The sequence below is a fragment of the Desmodus rotundus genome, chromosome 2, assembly GCF_022682495.2.
Source record: "Desmodus rotundus isolate HL8 chromosome 2, HLdesRot8A.1, whole genome shotgun sequence".
NCBI classification, from domain to species: Eukaryota; Metazoa; Chordata; class Mammalia; order Chiroptera; family Phyllostomidae; genus Desmodus; species Desmodus rotundus.
The window spans coordinates 131,474,904-131,501,524 of NC_071388.1; the positions used below are offsets into that span (position 1 = coordinate 131,474,904).

At 36.9% G+C, this 26,621-nt stretch overlaps 1 protein-coding gene across 1 annotated transcript in view; it reads right to left on the minus strand.

The window, feature by feature from the left end:
* LRP1B (LDL receptor related protein 1B) overlaps positions 1-26,621 on the minus strand; it is a 1,720,016-nt gene that overhangs the window by 129,201 nt on the left and 1,564,194 nt on the right. The window contains exons 69-70 of the mRNA XM_053919407.2: positions 12,107-12,223; positions 6,209-6,315 (exon numbers count right to left, since the gene is read on the minus strand). Of these exons, the coding sequence (XP_053775382.1) occupies positions 6,209-6,315; positions 12,107-12,223 (224 nt within the window). The remainder of the gene's footprint in view (positions 1-6,208; positions 6,316-12,106; positions 12,224-26,621) is intronic.

Sequence of the window (26,621 nt, forward strand, 5' to 3'; positions counted from 1 at the left end):
CCATCACTCAGAAATGTCAGAAATCGAGTTGAATGTAAGTCTGACAACTACAGAATTAAAGAAACCACATCTTTCCAGACTGGTAGGAAGGGTGCAGATACTAAACAGGCTGGCCCCACTCCTACGTGCATAAAAGTTCAGGAGGAATATCTTGGGAGGGAGGAGTCCCAGACACACACCAGGCTTCCCCAACCCAGGATTCCAGTACCAGGAAGATAAGTCCCCACAAGTTCTAGCTGTGAACACCAGCAGGGTTTGAGTCAGTGGAGGAGGCTGCTGGAGCCCTAAGCAGTTCCTCTTGGGGAAACCACACAGGGACTCACCTACTCAGACTTGCTCCCTCTGAGCTCCAGCACAGGGTTGGCAGCTTGAAGGGCACCAGCGGTATACAGGGAGAGAAGGAAATATCTAGCACTGGGGCAAGCAGAAGCCATTATCCCCTTGCTGAGCCCTCTGCTTCATAGAGCTGGTAGGCTGGTGCCATATCTGATACTCCATCAACCCGGGTAATACTGTATGACCCACCTTGGAGATCCACAGAGGCTCTACCCACCCCGTTTATGGCCCACCCAAGCTAGTTTTCCATATGAATGGCTGGTCTTGGCACCTAAATCCTATTAAACAAGCAACTGCTGGCCTCAGTGAGCCCTAGCAGCAACAAGATCAGAGTCACAGCTTGGCTTCCCCTGGGAATTTCCAAGCCCAACACAAGTAGCAGCCATCTCAAATTGCTTTACAGTTTAGGCAGGGTGCCCTGGGCAAAACAAAGGTGGGGGCTGTCCTTGGCCTGCACTATCCAGGAAATCCCAGGGCCAGCTCACCCAGTGGACAGCTACAGACCACACTGTAGCACCACCACCCTGCCTCTGCACAGCTGATCCTCCACAAAGGGCAGAGGTTGGTGTTCAGTGGTCACAGACAGTCTTTGTAGCTAACTGATCTGGGTAAATCTCTCTCATTGACTTGCCAACAAAAACCAAGGCTCAACTATAAGAGAAATGTGTACTCAGCCCATACAAAGGGTGAACCTCAAGTACCCAGCGTGGGTGATAAGGGGAGGCTGTGCCACTGGACCCTAAGGGAGTAATGCATTTTAATAATTGTAAGGGATTCTCCCTACTGGGTAGTTCAGTTGGTTAAAGCATCATCTTGATACTCCAGGGTTGCAGGTTCAATCTCCAGTCAGGGCACATACAAGAAGCAAACAATAAATGCCAAAAACAGTCGAACAACAAATCTCCCTCTCTCCTCTATTTCTAAGTTCAATAAAAAATAATTGTGTGGGAAAATAAAGATTATAGGGTAAGAAGCTTAATCAATGGTTTCTAAGAAGGGCATCCAGGTCATTGGGAGTGGGGTGGAAGGACGGCACGTGAAACAAACAAGAAACTTAATGCAAATGTTTTGCATCGGCAAATCTTCCCTAGTGTTCTCTCTCTATCCTTCTTTCCATCTGTTTTCTCCTGGACCTGTCCTTTTACAGTTTGCCTTCCTGTTCATAATCTTATCTTTCAACAATTGTTCATAAAGTTAACTGTGAAATGAACCGTCACCATTGTCATTTGTGCTAGCTCACATATAGATTTGTTTTGGAAGTCAAACAAGATGGTATCTATAGCTTTAGGGATATTTAAATTCCTTATCTGTGATCCATGAATGGTATCCACTAGAAATTTAACCTTCCTTGGCATCTGACCATCCTGACTGAAATGGATATAACAATGAAATATCTTGCTGGGGTTATTTTTTTCTCCACCATTAAGGAATTTCTGTTTTTGACAAAATGTATTTGTCTATTCCTTCCACAACAGGTGCAATTGCCTCACAGCTTGTGAAACTCCCGGGGAATGAAACATCTCGAACTATTACTTTCAGCTTCTTCCTACTTTTACCCTTATATAAGGATGAAGAGTTTCCTTTCTAAATTCCTATAATTTTCTCTTTGTTGATGGATGTTTAATAGACTTCCTGCTATATAATTTATTTTCTTCCCCCATCCTCTCCCCAAATATTGAGGGTTTAATCTTTCCCAGAGTGTTTCTTAAATAAGACTACAAAGAGAAATAAGATTTTGTCTCTGTATTTGATAAACTCTTTGACTAATGGAAAAGACCAGCACCTAAAACAACAATTACAATAAAATACATTACCTGTCAAAATAAATGGAGATGGTTTGAAACACATGCATTCTTAAGGTTTTTAAGAAAGACTTCACAGGGGAAGTTTAAACAGAAATGGAACTACCTAAGAAAGGGCTTTTAATGTGTAATGATAATTAGAAATTTTCTGTATCTGAGTAGTAAGCTATGTAACAGTAAAGGTATCAAAATATTGGAGAAATAGTCATGAGAAAAGGATTTTATAAGTTTTATTCACTGCTATACTCCTCATGCTCAGTGTTCTGCCTGGGAATAGTAAGCATTCAATAAAAACTGATGAATGAATAAATTAATGAGTGGATGAAGTAGCAAATACAGAAAATAAGGAATATAAATTAAAATCTCATGTAATTAAGCTTCACTGAGACAGGAATCATGTCTGATTCTATGGATACAGGTCATGTCTGATGGGTACCAAGTATTTATTACCATGCCATGATTATAATAGCTGCTTAGTATATAGTTTTAGAATTAATGTGTGGTTATCTCAGCAATAACACCAATTTCAGTGAAATAGCTCACTAACCAATGGCACACGTGTATCTGTATTGATGGCACAGAAGTTGGTACTTTCAGACATGTTATCATCAGAAGATTTTAATCTATAATAAAAATAAATTGCAGTTGATGTGTGTATGTGTATATGCACTTTAGGGTATTTAATTATTTTAGATATTTAAAAATACACAGAAAGTAGAGACGAGAATAATGAACTCCATGTGCCCAATTATGCATGTTCCGCCATTACCAATATTCCATGCTTCATATACCCTCTGCCTATGTGTTTCCATTCTGAACTATCTTAACATAACAACAATAGTATCAGAAAATTTAAAATATCACAAAATTAACAAAATGCCTTAGTGTAAAGTTATTCTCAATCTATACCCAAAATTTCCTCATTTCCTTAACTATATAAATTATTCTTCAGTAAAATAAGGATGTAAAAGAGGACTGCTCATTAAATTTGGTTTGAGTTTGTTTTAATGTAGAACTATTTCTCATTTTCCTAATTTTTATATGTCACTTACTACTTGAATAAACTTGGTTATTTGTTCTATATAATGTCCCACATTCTAAATTTGGCTGATTAAATACTAAGAATGTTGATATCTTAACAACTTCCAAAGTGAAAATTAAGCTCTTTATTTTACTAAGTACTGTTATAAACATATATTTCTACATATTTACTGCATTTCAACCCATTGTAGTCATTTTTCTTTGTGATGTTCAAATTGTTCCTTTCATCAGTACAAACTTCTTCCAACTTGCGCCTCTGTACTCTGGACACTATCATCTTGTCTGGTTTGACAGGGTGTTAGCAGCTCATTTTGTCAATTTCCTTTCTCAGACCTGGAATTAGGCATTTCTCAAAGGCCTTTTGTTTCCTTTAATTAGAAAATAGTATTTAGATGCCACTATGTGAATTCTAGAAATAATCTTTAAAGTATGGATGTCATTAATTTTAGGATTTTTCTGTAACAGAACTAAGAAATATATATTTTAAGAAAGAAAAATCAGATCTCATTGTGATATTTTTGAATTTAATAAAGTTTTTGTTTATACTGTTTGTTTCTACTAATATCTCCTTTCTTTTTATTAAAATGTTGAGTGCTAATAATATTTAAAAATTAAGCATTTGTATTATCTTACTCTCAAGACATGTGAATATCAAAGTAGTAAAATCAATATTATTATCCAAAACAAGTCTATTTATACAGGTTAGGATTCTTTTGCATTTCTTTCTGTTCTTACAATATATTATACTGGATAAAGTGGCCAACTATTATATTTTAAAGTTACTTTAAAAAATTCTCCTCTGTGTATGGCACTAATTTGATATGCAATTATATTGATTCAAGATTTTAGTTTCTTTCTTACTGTTTTAGCTAGATATTAACAAACTACTGTTAGTTCACATTCATACAAAATTTATGCTCACATTTTCTCCTTTGTTTCTAATATGAACTATCGTATATATAATTGTTTTCTAAACATTTGTTCAGTTCACCTTTTTTTTTTTATCAATACAACCTGTCATGTTAAACTTTAAGATATAAATCCATTGTCTAAATATTAGCTACCTCTTTACAAATGTACTGGACTAAATGTCTTTAAACGTAGAGAAAGGCCACCTTTAAGAGAGTTAATTTGATTCCCTGGCGGCATTATCATGAAAATATGTAGATAATGGAGATATATTCAGCCATCAGAGAACTATGTCCAGGAACTTACAGCATGAGAGAAATGCTGTTAATAAGAATATCTACTTTAAAATGAGTAAGATTTTTGAAAAAGAAGATCCTGTATATGTATCTTGAATATCTAGTAAATAATATGCAAGATAAAATCATAAGCCTTAAGCAATCTATTCCCTGCTCTTGATGCTTCACAGATTAAATAGGCTTGTGGAAAATATTTGTTAAAGAAAACAAAACATTTTCATGGCATGAATGAGTTTGTGTGAAATGCATTTTCCTGACAATTTAATATAATTTTAAAATAAATAGATCCTAAGTAAACACGTAGCTAAGGAATGTAAGAATTTAACTCCCACATAGATTTTTTAAATTTTATTTCTATCGCTGACACTATTGCAGACGTCCCCATTCCCCAATCCTGTTTGCCCACATCCACCCAGCCCCCTTCCCTCTGACCATCACCACACTATTTTCTGTGTCCACTAATCCTCTTACTTTCTTTTGCGTTGACTTGTTTTATTGAATGGTCCATGAATAGAAATAGTATTTTTCAACTTTTCCTGAGAAAACTTTGTAACCTGGAAGTTTGGGTTTTCTGCCTGCAAAGTGAGAAGTTACAGCCATTTGTTTCTAAATCCAGACAGCTAAATGTGATTAGGGGGCTTATTAAAGTGAGTGAGATAACACAGATTTGTGGGGGCCTGATGAGGGTGCCTGAAGGCTGGGAAAAACAGTTTGTGTGGGTTTTATGAATAGTAAAGACCTGCAGTATCGCTCTGCCAAAAAGGCAGGAACTCAGTGGATACCTCAGGACACTTCAGGAAGTTGGACCTGCAATGCAGAAAACTCTAGAGCACAGGGAAGATTGTCTCTGGCCAAGCCTACATCCAGTGGGAGGGCCTTCACCAGGAGAAAGTACATCCACAGGTCAACCAAAGCAGCAGAGCTCCAGGGAGTCACTGTTCCCCAGAAGGAGTTATGGTGGCCACTGGGGTCCAGAGACCAACTTTTCCTTCACCTGCAACTGTATTTGGTTGCACAAGTGCTGTGTTCCTGATACTAACACGGAATATCATTAAAAGAAAAAATCATGAGAAGTGATTATTAACTACTGGTATATTTCTCCCTGATATTTAAAAATGAGGCTTTAGGTCATTTTAGATTCGATTGAGAAGATATATAACCACACATCATGTATTATTTTTAAAGCATCGCAGTAATTAATAGCTGAAATATAAATACATAGATTCATAAATAATGAATTATGAGAAGTATTATAAATGGTAACACCATCTAAGTTTACAGAATTATCCAGAGAAATTCTAAACTTTTTCACTTAAGCTGTGTGTACGCAGGCCTTATTATAAATGGATTGTGATTCATCATCTAAGCAAAGCTGAACCTGTGGTTTCATGAAAATTGATGACCCGCATCGACGCCTTTGATACTTTATCAATTGAAGAAAGAGACTGGGGAGAAGAAACTGTTTAAAATGCATAAAATATTAGTCTTGCCTATAAATACTTGCAGAAAATTTGTGAACGTATTCACAGATGGCAAGGGCATCAGCTATAGGGAATAGGGTTCCCAAACATCCTATTCCCCACCCAGCCATTCACCACTTGTAAAACAGACTATAAAATTAACTGTCAATGGTAGCACAAGAGCTATTCCCTGTGCCGGGTGTGGGCAGCATGGAGCTTAGACGTAACAGTCATGTCAGTGTGTCCGGAGCAAGGTGCACTTCAGAGCTGTCCTTGTCACACTCATTGGATTAAACAATGTTAATTAAAAATGTAATTTTAAAGAAATTCTGTATTTTTTGTTTGACGTTTCAAGGTGGCCTACCTCATCAGAGCCATCTGCACAGTCAAAGTCTCCATCACACCAAAACCTGGAAGAAACGCAGTCCCCATTGGCACAAAGAAAATCTTTCAATGTGCAGGTCTGTGGCTCTGGGGAGAGAAAAATAGCATAGGTTTATTCTGTTATATGCTACTGCATTTTAAAATTTATATAACATACAACATTAGGTTGCATTAATAAAAAAGCAGTTAGTCCAGCAGAAGTAATAAATTGCTCAGGAAAAATGTTTCATGAAACATCTATGATACATAATATAATAACCTTTCAATTTTATTTTTAAAGTCATGAATAGAGAACAACATTATAGAAACAAATTGAAAAAACAGACAAGATAAAGCTCATTGTTTAATAAAAATATAACAGTAAAGTAAAAGAAAAGGCATAAAATTATAAAAATGTACATATTATAATACAAAATTGATCATTTTCAGTTGTTGAGATTCTAAGTCATTTTATGCATTTACTTTAAGTAAGACATTCTGTGACTCCCTGTACCCATGGGGCTGTTTGCTAACTGAGGAGGGAGTCTAGCCTCTGGTTCCTGACTTTTTATTACGTGTTATAATGACTTTCTAATTCTCCAGTTTTGTCCCCAGAAACTCCAGAGCTCATAGAACAAGAAGCATATATGAGGGTATTATTGGGCATGACTCGGTAGATACAGGTAAAAGAGGCAGAAGGAGGCTCTTTTTTTTTTTGGAAAACTTTCTTTTCATACAATTGCTTGCTTATTCTCTATGTAATGTACTTCTCATTTTAGATAATTTGCCAGTTATTGATTAACTATGCCACATTCCACATAAAACCTAAGCCAGATAATGACTTGCTATTTGGCTTAACTACCAAGTGGAATATAGCTCATCTGGACAATAAAATAGATTTCAGAAATTTGTTCTGGCAAGTAATCTCTGTGACCATTGGAAATCAGTTCTTGTTAATTTTTGCTTTCTAAACGAAGCTGGTATCTGGCATGATGAAAGACATTTTCTCTATGGATTAACTGTATTTACACTGTTTTACACACAATAATATCTTCCTTGGGTGAAGAAGGAATAGGTAACGGAAATTCCTTTTGAGGAACATCTATTAGAAGCCTAAGTCCCTCCGTAAAGATTGTGAATAATTCAGCCTGCATTTAAGTATTGCTCTGCACAAAACTCGGTTTCGAGCTGTAGGGTTGGTGTAATGAAGGCTCCTACACTTCTATACGACAATCCCTGCGGAAAACACTGGGGGAACTGTGGCAAGTGGAATACGTATCGGAGCATTTTGCTCTGCTCTGGGACTTTATTTCAAAATGTGAACTTCGGGCTTTATATTAAGATAAACTGCTGCTTCACAGAATGGGGAAAAAAGCCACTAAATGGAGCATTCCCGTCATGACTCAATGCTCTTCTGAGTATAAAACTAGGAGTTTCTTTTTTGTTGTTGTTTTCACCTTATGTTTACATGTATTATCCTTTAATCTTAAGGAGCAACTTTATTAATACTGATCTTACTAACTCTAGCAATAATAATTGCTACCAATTACTGATTGCTTATTTGTTATTAGGCACTAGGTGAAGTTAGTGCAAAGTACTACTGGAATTAACTCATCAATTTTAACTACCTTATAAGGTAGTGTTATTATAGGGCCCTTTTTTTGATGAGCAAATTGAGGTATAGAAAGGATAAAAAAATTACTCCAAATCACCTAGTACGCAGAGAGCTATTACTGCATTTGAATGTAGAACACGTGATACAGGGCCTATATTATTTACTAGGCTATATTATTGTCTCCCATACTACTGAGGAAGTAATAAGTGCTTACATATTACAGAGATTAATACGAAATCCCTGAGAATTCAAATTACCTGTTTAAGGCACCTGGCTAGCAGAATCTATTTCACTTAATAATAATAAAAAAGGACCCTTTTGCTCTTCTCACCCCCCTACATGATGACATTTCATCCTCCCTCACATGGACTGGCCACTCACTTTGCTACGAAGGAATGCAAAAACATACAGCCTCAGAATTAAAATAGAGCTTTGAAAGCCTTCTTGCACAAGATTGAAGAAACTAAATTTGGAAGAAAAAGTGACTTTCAAAGCGATATTTGTTAGTGGCAGAGCTGAAAGGTTTATAGGCCCCACTTTCTCTACTGAGTATATTTCATAAATCCAAGAAAATAAGTTAAAAAGCTAGAGGACTGTGGGGGTAGGCATCTGAGGAGAATGTTTAGAATACAATTAGTATAACTGACATGCTATACAAATAATCCTCTGATGTAAATTCAGTGTGAAAGTACTAGAAATTCAAATAAGACAGACATCTTTCCTCTCTCTATAAACCTTAATCTAGTTGATCAAATCATTTGGTATGTTTATATCTATTGAGGTGTTATTTCCTAATAATACAAATATATGAAGAAATTTTTTGTATATCAATTACCTAGGAGGGATACATGCCATATACAATATACTATATGTTTTGCTGATAAAAATAGTATAGATGTTGAATTTTCTCAGATATTTCCAATCCTTCAATCTAGATTATGAAATATCTTTAATAACAATAAAACATCCTTGTTCTTAAGAGCAGGAATCGTTGCTGAAGCTAAGTATCCATGCTGCACACTTAACAAGGGAAATGATCCGCTGAGGATGATGAAATGACAACAGAACAATTATCCTATGCAAATATACAAAGGAAGAAGCCATATTAAATTTAAAACATAGTTGGCAGTTAATACCACCACTACTATTTAAACTCTTCTCACATTCGTGCCTGGAGCATTTCCAACAAAATTTAAAAAAGTAAATTCATTAAATCAGATTCATAAACAAATAAGTCCAAAAGTGACTTTAAAATACATTATTAATATTATTAACAGGTGTCAGACGCTGTGCTAGGCTTTAGGACATAGTCCTACTCCCTAGAGCTACTCCAGATACTTAAACAAGAATTTAATATAAATGTCATAAATAAATGAGGCAATAGAATACAATTAAGTGTTGAGTGATAGAATGTGGTTGTGTTAAAAAAAATGCTTTCTTTTTTAAACTGTAAGTCTGTTTACTAACTCTGTTAACTATATTTCACTACTTAATATTAGCTTACAATTACTGTCAAATGTGAAATAAATGTTCTACTATTGGCTAATCTATTTATAAAAGATAATATATACCACTTCCCTTTTGGGTATATTGTTGTCATATATATATATATAGTAATTATATGCTTAATTATGTGATATATAGTCATAACTAAAATATATAGTAATTAATCAAAATATAGATTATAGTAACTAAATGTGTATAATCACAGTATTTTTATTGTAATCATGCATATATAATTATAATAGTTTCAGTGGATTACACAAAATTGGAAATATTTGATAGCATTTTAATATAGCAACAGTATTTTTCCTAAGTCTGACTTCTATGTCACTAGTCTCTTGGTGCTCCCTACAGACCTGGTATTCTCTTCTCATTCTTCATGCTCTCAGCTTCTGTCTATGTAGAACTGGTTCCATTTTCAACATGTAAAACTTCTCATTGCTTCTGGCCTATTCTAGACGGTACCTTCAAACGCCATTTTTATCTAGATCTCTTTCTGATCCTCCTATGACTCATTCTTACATATTTCACATGTTGCCAACTCTGGCGCTTGTCTTGTGTATGCTTTCTTTCCTTCCGTGTCACAACGCTAACATGACTCATCGTTGTTCATTGTCAACTCTTGTCTGAAAAGTCATCAATATTACTTATCTGAGGCTACAAGCTCAAAAGGAAAAGAACCTAAAAGAGAATCACACATAATTGGGTATCTTATATTGTAATGCTTGAAAATACAGCCACTTCCCTTGTTTTTCTTGCCATGAAGTTTCCGTAGTGACAAGTGAGAGGCAGTATTGCTTCTCTTTGTTTTCTTAATCAAAGGTTGGCTTTTAAATAATGTATTTGTTTATTGTAGAGAGAAGAAAAGGGAAGAAGAAAGAGTGGGCGAGAATCATTGATGTGTGAAACAAACGTTGATCGGTTCCCTCTCACACGCACTCCAGCTGCGGACCAGGAGCAACACGGGGCTGTACCCTGATCTGGAATCCAGGCAACGACAATTCACTTGCTAGAGGAAACTCAACCAACAGAGCCACACCAGTCAGGGCAAAGGCTGACTTTCAGAGGTCAGCAAAATGATAGTTAGCCACCTAAGAAGCCCCAGGTGACTCAGAAGCAGACTATCTCAACTCTTGTTCTCCTTTTCTTATTATAACAGTATCCTAACATCTGACACAATTTTAGTTACCATTTGAATAGAGGGTTTTCCAAGATGTAAATTTCCAATCTTCTCATCTTCCCTCTCTTGCTTTCAATAGCCTTCAGTCATAGGGTATTTCCTCTCAAGTATCTTATAGATAATTAACACTAAAGGTATCTCAAACCAAGCTGGGTAGTTATTTGTATATTTAAGCTATGAAATACTAATCAATTAAATAGAAAGTATGTACAGGGTGGGGCAAAGTTGGTTTACAGTTGTGAGTATGTGAAACAAAGTTTATTGCTGTTATTACTTATTACTTATTGAAATATTTTCCATATGAACAACTTACACCTACTCTTGCCCCACCCTGTACATAATTCTTTCTCTACCCTTCTCTCTCTAGCAGCCTCACCCTTTAGATTTTTATACCATGGGACAGAATCTGAGGGCTTGCTTTTTAAAGTTTTTTAAGAAGCTGCTGACTAAAGGAATCTAGAACACTCTCATGACTTTCTTTTTTTTACCTTTATAAATAGTATAATCAGTTGGGAGAGTTCTACGTAAAGAAGGAGCAATAAATATTTCTATATTCAGAGCACTCCATAATCATAATGATCCAGAAAGTTCATGTTTAATGTAACTGATACTCAAACACTAGTCAGATTAAGTTTGAAGGTTATGCAAAAGATTAGTTTGATATTTTGCAAACTGAATATCCAACTGGTCTATTATGGCTGTGGTTCTACTAATGCTATGCTTTTATATAATAAAACAGTATGCTTTAATAAAAGAATTCCTATTTTGTCTTCTGTGTCTTGGGAAATGAATACTGTCAGTACAATTTATTAAAGTAGACATTATCATTATTATCAAATCCTTTTTGAAAGTAGAAGCATATAAATATTTAATGAATGGAATTTGATTATCTTATTTTAAACATTATTATATAGCTTTCTTTGTTTAAACAGCAGTGTAAGAAAGTAAGAAATATATTCAGAAATTAATGCCAGAATATAGAAATGCTTTACCATTTTACATTTTCCCATACTTCCTGGAAAATAAATGTGCTGGATAATTATTACTTTTTGAATTTACTACATAAAAATGCAGGAGATAGATAATGCTAATAGTGTTGTTCTATTTTCAGAGAGAAGCATCTTGAATAAATATAGTATTCACCACTCTGGAGAAAATAAATGATATTTCACTGAAAGAAGCTCTTGGGTGAATTTGTAGTGTAAAAGAATTTGAGACTGAAATGAGACGAAATGAATACCACCCGTTAAAGAATGATGTGCTTTGTACTGTCTCCACATCATTCAGCTCATTGTACGAGCTCGCATCAAGGGCTCCCTTCATTGCATATTAATGGGTTGCATTAAACCTCATGATACTTCCATAAACCTCATGATACTTCCGTAACAATTCTGATAACTATTAGAAAATAACTCCCAGGATAAGCATTTCAATAATTCTACCATTTGAGATTCAGGTTAATTTAGTCTTAATTTGCTTGTCCAAATGTGAATATATGCATAAAATGTGAGCTGCAGGACAGATAGGTTCATATTTACACCTTAACTGAACTAAAAATGGACTAAATCAGCTCTCAACATTCCCAAGAAAGTGTTACTTACTACAGTTTTCTTCATCTGAATTATCACTGCAGTCATTTTGGCTATCACACCGCCAGTGGTCTGGAATGCAGTTGTTGTTTTTACACTGGAACTCATGAGGTCCACAAGTTTTTTTATCTGTAATAGAACCATAGTTTCACTGTTGACTTTCATGAAAGCATCCCTCACAATATCCTCACAGCCCTGTCAAATCCGGGCCTATGACATTTCCTCAGATCTTAATTAAAATGCTAACTGATAAGCATTCATAAACAAGGAAAACTGAAGGCAAATACTGAATAAAATTCATCTTTCTGTCTTGTATTATGTTGTTGTTGGCCATGTTTTCATCACATGCTAATTACAAAGTAATTGATTGGACCACCCATTCAAAGTCAACACAAATCAATTAAATACAAAAAATCAAAATTATCCCAAACTACCCTTCTGTTTAGAACATCACTCCCCCAAGCCACTTCTATTTATGCTAAAAAGTAGCAAAAAGAAATGGTTATCAATCAAACTCTGGGGTTGTTATCTTGTCTTTCTCCCTAAGGAGCTCTTACTCATAATCTACCTATAGTCAGCTGCTGTAAATTCATAAATTGCAACAGTGCATTACATGTACACACCTTGAGTATGAATAAAGTGACATCTTTCTTGAACCTCTAAACAACCTCATTGAGTACCAGAAGAGGTATTAACTAGCTCTTCACTTTAAAAATGATAAAACAGAGACTCTCAGAAGTTTGATAACTTAATGATTTTTTCTACCACTAAAAGGCACAGCCAATTATTAAAAAGCATGCTTTAATTCCTGACTTAGTACTCTTTACAACAAATCTATGTTCATATGAGCCAGAATCAGAATTCATGTAACAAGAGTTTATTTAAGGTTTAGGTCACATACTTCTAAAATTTCTTTGAGTAATACCTAATTGTATATAGTCCAAAACATTGCTTCTTAAACTTTAATATGCATACTTAAAAATCACTTGGGAATTTTGATAAAATAGAGATTGTGATTCAGTAGATCTGGCTTTCTAACAAGCTCTCTAGGGATAACATTGTCCTTGGTCTATGAAATACACTGAGTAGCAAGGATCTAAGCATCAAGATGAAATAAATTCAATAACATAAAAGTAACAAAATTATGCATTTTAATATACAATTTAGGACACATTTATTTTCCTTTCATATACTTAGATACACTCCTTATTCTCAACTGTATTAGAGATCTACAAGAACTGGAGGAACAATAAACAAAGCCCAGAATGAGTAGAAGGAAGGAAATAATCAAGATCAGAGCAGAATTACATGACATAGAGACTAAAACAACAATCCAAAGGATCACTAAATCCAGGAGCTGGTTCTTTGAAAACATAAACAAAATTGACAAGCCTTTAAACAGATTCATCAAGAAAAAAAGAGAGAGGACCCAAATAAATCAAATCAGAAATGAAAGAGGTGAGATTACAACTGATACCACAGAAATACAAAGGATTGTAAGAAATTACTATGAACAACTGTATGCCAAGAAATTTGAAAACCTGGGAGAAATGAACAAATTTCTGGAAAAATATAATATCTTAAAACTGAATGAAGAAGAAGCAGAAAGCCTGAACAGACCAATAACAGCTAGTGATCAAAAAACTCCTGGCACACAAAAGCCCTGGACTGCATGGTTTCACAGAAGAATTTTATAAAACATTTAGGGAAGAGCTACCTATTGTCCTTCACAGACTATTCCAAAAAAATTGAAGAAGATGGAAGACTCCCAAACTCTTTTTGATGCAGCCAGCATTATCCTAATGCCAAAATCAGATGAAGGCACAACAAAGACAGAAAACTACAGTCCAATATCGCTAATGAATGTAGACGCTAAAACCCTCAACTAAATATTGGCAAACCGCATCCAGCAATACATTAAAAAGATCATACACCATGATCAAGTGGGATTCATCTCAGGGATGCAAGGATGGTACAATATTTGCAAATCAATAAACATAATACATCACATAAACAAAAGGAAAGACAAAAATCTCATGGTCATATCAATAGATACTGAAAAAAGCATTTGATGAGGCATAGCACCCATTAATGATAAAAAACACTCAGCAAAGTGGGAATAGAGGGAGCATTTCTCAACATAATAAAGGCCAAATATGAGAGACATACAGCCAACATCATACTCAATGGACAAAAACTTAGAGCTTTCTAACCAAGATCAGGAATAAGATAAGGATGCCCACTTTCACCACTCCTATTCAACATAGTATTGGAAGTCCTACCCACAGCAATCAGACAACAAAAAGCAATAAAAGGCATCCAAATTGGAAAGGAGGAAATGAAACTGTCACTGTTTGCAGATGACATGATAGTGTACATAGAAAACCCTATGGACTCCACCAAAACTACTAATCCTAATTAGTGATTTGGCAAAACAATGGGACACAAAGTCAATATTCAGAAACTGAAGACATTTTTATGCACCAACAATGAAATATCAGAATCAGAAATCAAGCAAAAATTCCATTTGCTATAGCAACAAGAAAAATAAAGTACCTAGGAATAAAGTACCAAGGAAATAAAAGACCTGTACTCAGAAAACTACACAACACTGAAAGAAGAAATTAAGGAAGACACAAATAAACGGAAGCATATACAGTGTTCATGTATTGGAAGAATTAACATCATCAAAATGTCCATACTAATCAGCTTCAGTTAGAGGTGGGAAGATGGCAGCGAGATAGGTGGGAGTGGAGTCCACTTCCCCTGGGCACCAGTGAAACGCCTAGCTGATCTCAGGAACAGAGTGAAAAGCCAATGGTATTCCAGCATATATGAAGATTGGAGACCAAAGATAGAGGACGTTGAAAGTTTAGACAGTAAGAAGAGTGCTTAAGGACAATAAGGTCCCTGGGACCAGTGCTGGGACCAGGGTGGCTGAAGCCCCAGCCGGGGTGCAGGGTCTGCTGCAGGATTCTTGGGAGAGAGCCAGGCTGGGCTGTGTGAGAGGTCAGGTGCTTGTTTGGACTAGGCGGGCTTGAATAGGAAGAATTTCTTGAAAAGAATAAGAGAAAATAGAGGCACTCAGCAGCTATTTAGAGAACTCTCCACAGCAGCCCTGGCCTCTCCCGCCCCTCCCCCTTCAGCCCCTGGACTGTGAACACGGGATAAGCAGCCCCAGCTCTCACCTGAAGCCCAGTTGCGTGCACCCAGATCAGCGGACTGGGCGCCCACAACTGAAACACGGGTTGGGCACGTACCCTTATCAGTGGCCGGGCTGTCTGGGTGCATAGACCCAAAGCTCCCCAGTGGGTGCATACCCCAATCAGTGGCCAGGGTCCCGCACCTGAAACCCTGAGTGGGTGCCCACACCTGAAACCTCCAGTAGGTGTGCACCCGGATCAGCAGCTGGCTGCCCCAGGGCACAGGCCCAAAGCCAGGATTGGCAGCGCAACCCCAACCGGATCAACTGCCTAGCTGTCCAAGGGCGACCACACCTGAAGCACCCGGGACTGAAGAACTCCCACCTAGCCACTGCCCACAGAGCCCTGCAGGGCCTACTCGCTCTCTAGGAGGAAGGCAGAATGCCCAGCAGGGGGGAGCTGCAAGGCTAGGGAAGACTGCAGTCCCTGGAAAGACTTGACACAGTAGGGGGCTGAACTACCCTGAAAGAGCACTGGGAGCACCTAGCATCTAAGACAGCAAAGAGCAAGAAGGTGGAGTGTGAGTTGCCCCTAATTGGTGCACCTCAAGGACAACACAACTGGTGAACTAAAGGCCTAGGGGGGAGCAGAAGGACCCTGAAAAACTGGACTGCAGGATGGACAACAGCAAAGAGTGTGGCTCAGGAAGGGAGAAAAGTGAAACCAATCCCTCCAACCACCCCCTACCGTTTCACAGACAGGAAGACCAGCAGAACTAACCTGACCAGTATAAAGCCAGCAGAAGACTTTTTCTTTTCTTTTCTCTCTCTCTTTTTTTCTCCTTTCCCCCTAAATTTCTTCTTCTTTTCTGCCCTTCTTTCTTTTTTTTTATTCCTTCTTCCTTCCATCCTTTACTTTTTTATTCCTTCTTCCTGCTTTCTTTATTTTTTATTGTAATTTTTGTTAAAATTCCTTCTTCTTATCTTTCCTCCAATCTTTTTTTATTCCTTCCTTCCTTCCATACCTTTTCTATTCCCTCTTTCCTTCCTTCCCTTCTCCTTTTTTCCCCCCTTCTTTCTCCTTTTCCCACAGGTGAGACAATAAAACCTGGAGCTCTGAAAAGACTAGAGTTAGACCCTGTTAGACCCATAAACATCAGCTCAAGACCAGTGAGCACAGGAGATTAAGGAGACAGCACCACTGAATCCCACTGGCATTCTACCATAGAAGTTTATACCATAAACCCAGGGAGTCAGAACACATCAATTTAAGAAGCAGAGGCTAACAAGAAGAGTCTCACAAACAATGGGAAAACAAAGAAACAATCCCCAAATGAAAGGAAAGGAGGAAGACTCAGAAAGAATGCTAACTGAAATAGAGGCAAGTCAACTATCAGATACTGAGTTCAAAGCAATGGTTATCAGGAAGCTCACTGACCTCAAAGAGAACTACCAGAAACTACAGGGAAACTACAATGAACTCACTGCAAACTATATCACCATGAAAAAGGAAATAGAAACTATCAACAAGGGCCAAGAAGAAATGAAGAATACAATTTCTGAACTGAAGAACACAGTAGAAGGAATCAAAAGCAGACTTGATGAAGCAGGGGATCGGATCAGCGAGCTGGAGGACAAAGTAGAAAAAAACACCCAGAAAGAGCAAGAAAAGGAAAAGAGGCTCAGAAAGAATGAAGAGGGATTAAGGGAAATGAAGGATAACATGAAACGTAATAATATCTGTAAAATAGGGATACCAGAAGAAGAAGAAGAGGAAGGGATAGAAAAATCTGTTTGAAAAAATAATGATGGAAAATTTCTCTAATCTGATGAGAGAAGAAGTCACACAAATCCAGGACACACAGAGAGTCCCAAGCAAGAGGAACCCAAAGAGGCCCACTGCAAGACACATCATAATTATAATGGCAAAATTCCAAGACAAAGAGAGGATCTTAAAGGCAGCAAGGGAGAAACAGGAAGTAACATAGAAGGGAGCACCAATAAAGTTAGCAGCTGACTTCTTAATGGAAACGCTCCAAGCCAGAAGAGAATGGCAAAAAATATTCCAAGTGATGAGAACCAGAGGTCTGCAACCAAGGCTACTTCACCCAGCAAGGCTCTCAATCAAGATAGAAGGCCAAATAAGAAGTTTCCCAGACAAAAGAAGTCTAAAAGAATATACCTCCACTAAACCTGCTCTGAAAGAGATGCTAAAGGGACTGCCATAAGGAAAGGAAGGAAAGGAGAAAGAGAGAGGAACAAAGCTATGAAAAAATCCAATGAATAACTACATATCAATAATAACCTTAAACATAAATGGATTAAATGCTCCAATCAAAAGACATAGAATAGCTGAATGGATAAGAAAGCATGACCCACACATATGCTGCCTACAAGAGACCCACCTCAGACAGAAGAACTACACAGACTGAAAGTGAAGGGCTGGAAAAAATATTCCAAGCAAATGGACAGAAAAAAAAAGCAGGGGTAGCAATACTCATATCAGACAATTTAGACTTCAAAAGAAGGGCCATAAAGAGAGACCCAGAAGGTCACTTCATAATACTCAAAGGAAGAATCCACCAAGAAGACATAAACATTGTAAATATATATGCACCCAACACAGGAGCACCCGAATACATAAAGAAAATCTTGGAGGATTTCAAGAAAGATATTGACAGCAACACAATTATAGTAGTGGACTTTAACACCCCCCTGTCAAAAATGGACAGATCTTCCAAACAAAATATCAACAAACATATTGTGTCCCTTAACAATACCCTCGATGAAATGGACTTAACTGATGTATATAGAGCTTTTCATCCCAAAGAAGCAAAATACACATTCTTTTCAAGTGTACATGAAACATTTTCTAAGATAGACCACATGATAGGACACAAAGCAAGCCTCAACAAATTCAAGAAAATTGAAATCATATCAAGCATTTTCTCTGACCACAAGGGACTGAAACTAGAAACCAACCCCAAAGGAAAAAAACCCAAAACACTCAATTGATGGAGACTGAATAGCATGCTATTAAACAATGAATTGGTCAAGAATGAGATTAGGGAAGAAATCAAAAACTTTCTGGAAACAAATGAAAATAAACTTACAACAACCCAAAACCTATGGGACACAGCAAAGGCAGTCCTGAGAGGGAAGTTCATAGCAATACAGGCCTACCTTAAAAAGATACAAACATTTCAAACAAACAACTTAACCCTATGCCTAGAAGAACTCGAGGAACAACAACAAAAACAGCCCAGAGCAAGCAGAAGGAAGGAAATAACCAAGATCAGAGCAGAGTTAAGTGACATAGAGACTGAAATCACAATTCTAAGGAGCTGGTTCTTTGAAAAGATAAACAAAATCGACAAGCCCTTAAGCAGGCTCATCAAGAAAAAAAACAGAGAGGATCCAAATAAACAGAATTAGAAATGAAAGAGGAGAGATTACAACTGATACCACAGAAATACAAAGGATTGTAAGAAATTACTACAAAGAACTGTATGCCAAGAAATTTGAAAACCTAGATGAAATGGACACATTTCTAGAAAAATACAATCTTCCAAAACTGAATGAAGAAGAAGCAGAAAACCTGAACAGACCAATAACAGTGGACGAAATTGAAGCAGTCATCAAAAACTCTCAATACACAAAAGCCCTGGACCTAATGTTTTCACAGGAGAATTCTACAAAGCATTTAAAGAAGAGCTAACCCCTATCCTTCACAGACTATTCGAAAAAATCCAAATTGATGGAAGACTCCCACACTCTTTTTATGAAGCCAGCATCATCTTAATCCCAAAACCAGATAGACACAACGAAGAAAGAAAACTTCAGGCCAATATCGCTGATGAACATAGACACTAAAATTTTCAACAAAATATTGACAAACCGCATCCAGCAATACATTAAAAAGATCATATACCATGATCAAGTGGGATTCATCCCAGGGATGCAAGGATGGTACAATATTCGCAAATCAATAAACATAATACAGCACATCAACAACAGCAAAGAAAAAATCACATGACCATATCAATAGATGCAGAAAAATCATTTGATAAGATACAGCACCCATTTCCGATAAAAACACTCAGCAAAGTGGGAATAGAGGGAGCACTTCTCAACAAAATAAAGGCCAAATATGAGAGACATACAGCCAACATCATACTCAATGGACAAAAACTTAGAACTTTCTAACCAAGATCAGGAATAAGATAAGGATGCCCGCTTTCACCACTCTTATTCAACATAGTATTGGAAGTCCTACCCACAGCAATCAGACAACAAAAAGCAATAAAAGGCATCCAAATTGGAAAGGAGGAAATGAAACTGTCACTATTTGCAGATGACATGATAGTGTACATGGAAAATCCTATAGACTCCACCAAAAAACTATTTGACCTAATAAATGAATATGGCAAAACAGCTAGATACAAAGTCAATACTCAGAAGTCAAAGGCATTCCTGTACACCAACAACGAAACTGCAGAAACAGAAATCAGGAAAATAATCCCATTTGATATAGCATCAAGAAAAATAAAGTACCTAGGAATAAACCTAACCAAGGAGGTAAAGACCTGTATTCAGAAAACTACACAATATTGAAAAAAGAAATTAAGGAAGACACAAACAAATGGAAGCATGTGCCATGCTCATGGATTGGAAGAATTAACATCATCAAAATGGCAATACTACACAAAGCAATTTATAGATTCAAAGCAATCACTATTAAAGTACTCATGACACAATTTACAGATATAGAACAAACACTTCAAAAATTCATATGGAACCATAAACGACCCCGAATAGCTGCAGCAATTTTGAGGAAGAAGAACAAAGCAGGAGGGATCACAATACCTGATATCAAATTGTATTATGAGGCCACTGTCATCAAAACAGCCTGATACTGCCATAAAAACAGGCACATAAACAAATGGAACAATACAGAGAGCCCAGAAATAAACTCAAGTCTTTACGGTCAATTAATATTTGACAAAGGAGGCAGGAGCATAAAATGGAGCAAAAACAGCCTTTTCAACAAATAGCGTTGGGAGATCTGGACAGCTATGTGCAAAAAAATGACACTCGATCACCAACTTATGCCAGACACAAAAATAAATTCAAGATGGATAAAAGACTTAAATATAAGTCATAACATCATAAAAGTCCTAGAGGAAAACATTGGCAGGAAAATCTCAGACATTCCATGCAGCAACTTCCTCACAGACACATCCCCTAAAGCAATGGACCTAAAGAAAAGAATAAACAAAGGGAACCTCATCAAAATAAAAAGCTGCTGCATGGCTAAAGAAAACAGCATTAAAATACAAAGAGAACCAACAGTATGGGAAAACATATTTGCCAATGAGACCTCAGACAAGGTCCTGATCTCCAAAATACATAAAGAACTCACATGACTGCACTCCAGGAAGACAAAAAACCCAATTATAAACTGGGCAAAGGACTTGAACAGACACTTCTCCAAGAAGACATACAGAGGGCCCAGAGACATATGAAAAGATGCTCAGCATCACTAGCCATCAGAGATATGCAAATGAAAACCACAATGAGGTACCATCTCACACCAGTCAGAGTGGCCAACATAAACAAATCCACAAACAAATGTTGGAGAGGATGTGGAGAAAAGGGAACCCTCGTGCACTGTTGGTGAGAATGCAGACTGGTGAGGCCACTGTGGAAAACAGTATGGACTTTCCTCCGAAAACTAAAAATGGAACTGCCCTTTGACCCAGCAATTCCGCTGCTGGGATTATACCCTAAGAACACTGAAACACCAATCCAAAAGAACCTGTGCACCCCAATGTTCATAGCAGCACAATTTACAATAGCCAAGTACTGGAAGCAACCTAAGTGCCCATCAGCAAATGAGTGGATCCAAAAACTATGGTATATTTACATAATGGAATTCTACGCAGCAGAGAGAAAGAAGGAGCTTATACCCTTTGCAACAGCATGGATGGAACTGGAGAGCATTATGCTAAGTGAAAAAAGCCAGGCGGTGAGGGACAAATACCATATGATCTCACCTTTAACTGGAACATAATCAACAAAAGAAAAAAGCAAACAAAATATAACCAGAGACATTGAAGTTAAGAACAATCTAACAATAGCCAGGGGGGAGTGGGGAGTTGACAGTGAGGAGAGGGGATTACAGGAACTAATATAAAGGACACTTGGACAAAATCAAGGGGGATGGTGGAGGTGGGGGAGGGAGGGGGGTTCAGCTGGGGTGGGGTGGAGGGATGGGGAGAAAAGGCATACAACTGTACTTGAATAACAATAAAATTTTTTTAAAAAATGTCCGTATTACCCAAAGTGATTTATAGATTCAATGAAATCTCTATTAAAATACCATATGATCTCACCTTTAAGTGGAACCTAATCAATGAAACAAACAGTAAAGCAAAATAGAACCAGAGACATTGAAATTGAGAACAAACTCACATAACCAAAGAGGAGGTGGGAGGGGATAATAAGAGGGGAAAGGGGGAAGGGTTTTCAGGAACATCTGTAAGGACACATGGACAAAACCAAAGGTGGGTAGTATCAAGGGAGGGAAGTGAGGATGCCTGGGGTGGAGGGCCATGGTGAGAGGAAAAGGGAGACAACTGTTCTTGAACAACAATTAAAAAAATGTTAAAAAATAAGAAAATAAATAAAATAAAATACCAGTGACATATTTCACAGATATAGAACAAACATTTCAGAAATTTATATGGAACCATAAACAACTCTGAATAGCCACAAGAATTTTGAGGAAGAAGAACAAAATAGGAGGGATAATAGTACTGATATCAAATGATATTACAAGGCTATTATAATCAAGGCAGCCTGGTACTGGCATAAGAACAGTCACATACACCAATGGAACAGATTAGAGAGCCCAGAAATAAACCCAAGTCTCTATGGTCAATTGATATTCAACAAAGTGTGAAGAAGCATAAAATGTAGTAAAAATAACCTCTTCAACAAATGATGTTGGGAAAGCTGTACAGCTACATGCAGAAAAATGAAAATTGACCACCAACTTACACCACAGACAAAAATAAATTCCACATGGATAAAAGACTTAAACATAAACCACAATACTGTTAAAATCCTAGAGGAGAACATAGGCAGGAAAATCTCAGATTTTCCATAGAGCAATATTTTCATCAATATGTCCCCTTAAGCACGGGACATAAAGGAAAGAATAAACAAAGGGGACCTCATCAAAATTAAAAGCTTCTGCACAGCTAAAGAAAACAGCAGTAAAATGAAAAGGGAACCAACCATATGGGATAACATATTTGCAAATGACCTCAGACAAGGGTTTGAGTTTCAAAATATATAAAGAACTTACATGACTCCACTCTAGGAAGACAAACAACCCAATTAAAAAATGGGAAAAGGACTTGAACAGATACTTCTCTAAGGAGGACATACAGAGGTCCCAGAGACATATGAAAAGATGTTCAGCATCACTAGCCACCAGAGAGATGCAGATTAAAACCACAAAGAGATACCAACCACTTCACACCCGGTGAGAATGGCCATCATAAACAAATCAACAAACCAGTACTGACTAAGTTATGGAGAACAGGGAACCCTAGTGCACTATTGGTGGAAATGCAGACTGGTGAAGCCACTGTGGAAAACAGTATGGAATTTCCTCAGAAAACTAAAAAATGGAACTTCCTTTTGACCTGGCAATTCTACTGGTGGGATATACCCAGATAATCCTGAAACACCAATTCAAAAGAACCTATGCACCCCAATGTTCATAGCAGCACAATTTACAATAGCCAATTGTTGGAATCAACCTAAGTACCCATCAGTAAATGAGTGGATCAACAAACTATGGTACATTTACACAATGGAAGGCTATAAAGCACAAAGAAAGAAGGAGCCTGTACCCTTTGCAAAAGCATGGATAGAACTGGAGAGCATTATGCTAAGTGAAATAAGACAAATACTATATGATCTCACTTATAAGTGGAGCCTAATCAACAAAACAAACAAGCAAACAAAATATAACCAGAGACAGTGAAATAAAGAACAAAGTGACAATAACAAGATGGGAGGGGGGAAGGGGGTATTGGGAGGGATAGGGAAAGGGCTGTCAAGGAAAATGTATAAAGGACACACAGCCAAAGGCAAAGGGAGTAGGTTCCAGGGTGGGAGGCAGGGAGGGGTGGGGTGGGTGTGTGCGGCAGGGGTGAAATGAGACAACTGTACTTGAACAACAATTAAAAAAAAAAGAAATGGTGGAAATAAGGGGTTTTGTTGTTCTTGCTAATGTTCTTTTGTAGTCACCACTTTCTATCTTCCAGTTCAGGTAACATGATGATGACAAATAGCTGGGTAACATTCAACAATTTTTGTTACAAAAGAAGTAATTATAGAAACACTGAGGCAAAAAGAAGTATGAGAATAAAGCAGTTACACCCCCATCATGGTAGCTCCTTATTTTCTTTCATTTGAGATTATAAAACATCATGAAGCCAGAAGTATGAGATCAGAAGTGAAGTTAAAACTATAGTTAGTACCTTCTTTTGTAAAAACAAAACAAAAGAAAACAACAACTTTGTCTTCTTTGGGGTGGCATTATAACCACCTGTTAACTATCAAAGCATAATCTCCTCATGTAGAAGTCATTATTTTCTTTTTTTTTTCCTTCAATTAATCTGATTTAGTTCTTACCCCTCATTCTTAACTATCCTCAATGTTTCTGATGTCTCTGTAAGCATCATACGGAAATTAGTATCTACATATGCTGCTTGGCAAATGTCCTAAAGGTCCTTACTGGTTATGAATTTCACAAAAGTGATGATACAAGAGAACATATTATCTTCCTTATTTTCTATAGCAGGTAAATTTACAGGCATATACTTTTTAGCTGACAGAAACATAGTAAATATATAATATTGTAATTGGCTTTTTTTCTTTGGAAACTACTATTCCCCTACCTGGTGAAGCTGTTACTCTTGGATTACTCTCTCCTCTGTCACAAGGGGAACCCCACAACCCAGGAGGGCTTCTTTTTGCACACCACATTTGGTCCGTGTTAATTATGTTACTCATGTTAAAAATCTTTACAGCTTAAATCTGATAAACAATTATTCCTATTTAACACTAAGGGTATGGACTAGGGCAGTACAGGGATTGTACTGTGGCTAGGCAATGTCCTCAGGAACCCAGATTCTTATCGTTCTAACTAGCTATTCTAACTAGCGGCTTCCATTGCTCTTTGTCACCTCCTTGTGCAAGATGACAACTAGAACTTGAGTCATCACCTTGAAGGTCAAAAGGAGAAAAGGCAGAAAGGTAAAAGAAGAAGCCCTTTACCTTGAGAAAAGTTTCTTAAAACCTCCTTTTAAAAGTGCGACACAACATCTCTGCTTCCATTTTATTAGGCAGAACTTAGTCACATGGTAACATCTACCTTCAAGGGGAGCTGGAAAACGTGATGCCATCCATAGTCTATACAGCAGTCTATCAACCTAAAATTTAGGATTCTGATTCTAAGGAGGAAGTAAACATGGTTATGGGGATAAGCAACTTTTGAGTGTCTGTCTATAAATTGACAAGGCTAATTAATGCCATTGTGATGATATCTGTAACTACTGAAAGAGATATTCTTTCTTTTACAGTTTGAAAGCATTGTAATGACAAGCTGCCTTGGATCATTTTTAAAAACACATAGAAAGCAACCATTTCAGAAAACACCAATCAGATAAGGAACAACTTAGAAATGGACAGAAAGGATATGGGACTCTTATGACCCTATGTGAACACTTGAGTCCAAATTGTATTCGAAGTCAACTCCAACCACTCCTTGGAATTCAGGAAGATGATAATTTATTTTATTACTAGTTTGTGTTGATTTTCTGTCATTTACAAATGAAAGTCCTACTTAATGCAAACACGATTATTTTTATTGCTTAAAAATCTAATGAACTTCCAATGTTAATGTTCTTATCTGTATATGCTGATTTACATAATACCTAGACTATTTCATTGGTTTATAATTGCCTAGGAAATAGAAATCTCTTCTCAAGAAAACCAGAGGCATTATCTACTTAAATGTAATTTGTAAACCCAGGCTTTCATGAAGATGGGAGATAGCATAAACACAACATTTGAGCATATTCTCTGCATGACAGACATTATCAAAACTTCTAGTGGTGTTGATTACCTGGAAGGCTGCACACCACCTTGCATTGTAAAAGTGTTTGGTTGATCTGAAAATTAATTTCATGTTACTTCTCATCCATCAGGGTGAGATTCCTCAATGAGCACTTACATGTACAGCCCACTGTTCTGGGGGTGTGGGAAAGAGTATGTGGAAGATGCGCCAGCAGTTGAAAATAACAACGCCAGCTGCAGCTTGTCTCAGTGGAATCTTGCTACTTCTGTTTTGCATTTGAATTTTCATTATTTTTTCTTTGATATTACTCTTCCAGGTAGAGAATAGAAAGGCTTATAAAGTAAAACAAATTACTAGTGACATATTTTTCCTTATCAAGAGGTGAATCTATAAAAAGCTAGCTCTCCAGACACTCTAATAATGACATTAAAAAATGCATGTCAGTGCAATGTAATTTTCAGTGGAAATTTTTTTAAAGTTGCATTATGCAGTTTTAGAAAGTGTCATATTAAATCATGGAATGCCAGCTTTGTGGTTTTTGTTTCCTTTTAAAAAATTTAAAGAAATGTGTATTGTAGCTGGATATTTGTGAAGTGGGGGGAGTAGTTGTCATCTCATCTTTTGCCAATACACTCGGTACGTCATCTGCCAAACTCCTGCTAGTCCATTCATAATTCTCTTTCAACAGCCTGTCATATTTTTAGTTTTACTGAGAAATAATTGACAGATGTCACTGTACAAATTTAAGGTGTACAGCTTGATGGTTTATGTATATTGTGAAATAATTACCACAATAAGTTCAGCTAATATACATCGCCTCATACTGATACAATAAAACGAAAAAAAAGGAAAGTGATAATTTTCTTGTGACAAGAACTCTTAGGAATTGACTCTTTTAACAGCTTTTCTGTGTATCACAGAGCAGGGCTGTCTGTAGCCACCGTGTTGGGCATTACTAGTACTTATTTATATTATAGCTGGAAGTTTTTAACTTTTGACTACTTTCCTCCAATTTATGTCTCTCCCAACCTCTGCCTCTAATAACTCCAAGTTCTTTTTTTCTACGATTTTGAGGGATTTTGTTGCTTGTCTGTTGGGCTGGAATTTTGGATTGCACATGTATGGGCGTAAGTGAGATCATACAGTATATATCTAGGTCTGACCTATTTTACATATTAATACTTCCTTCAGGTCCATCCATGCTGTTGCAAATACTATAATTTCCT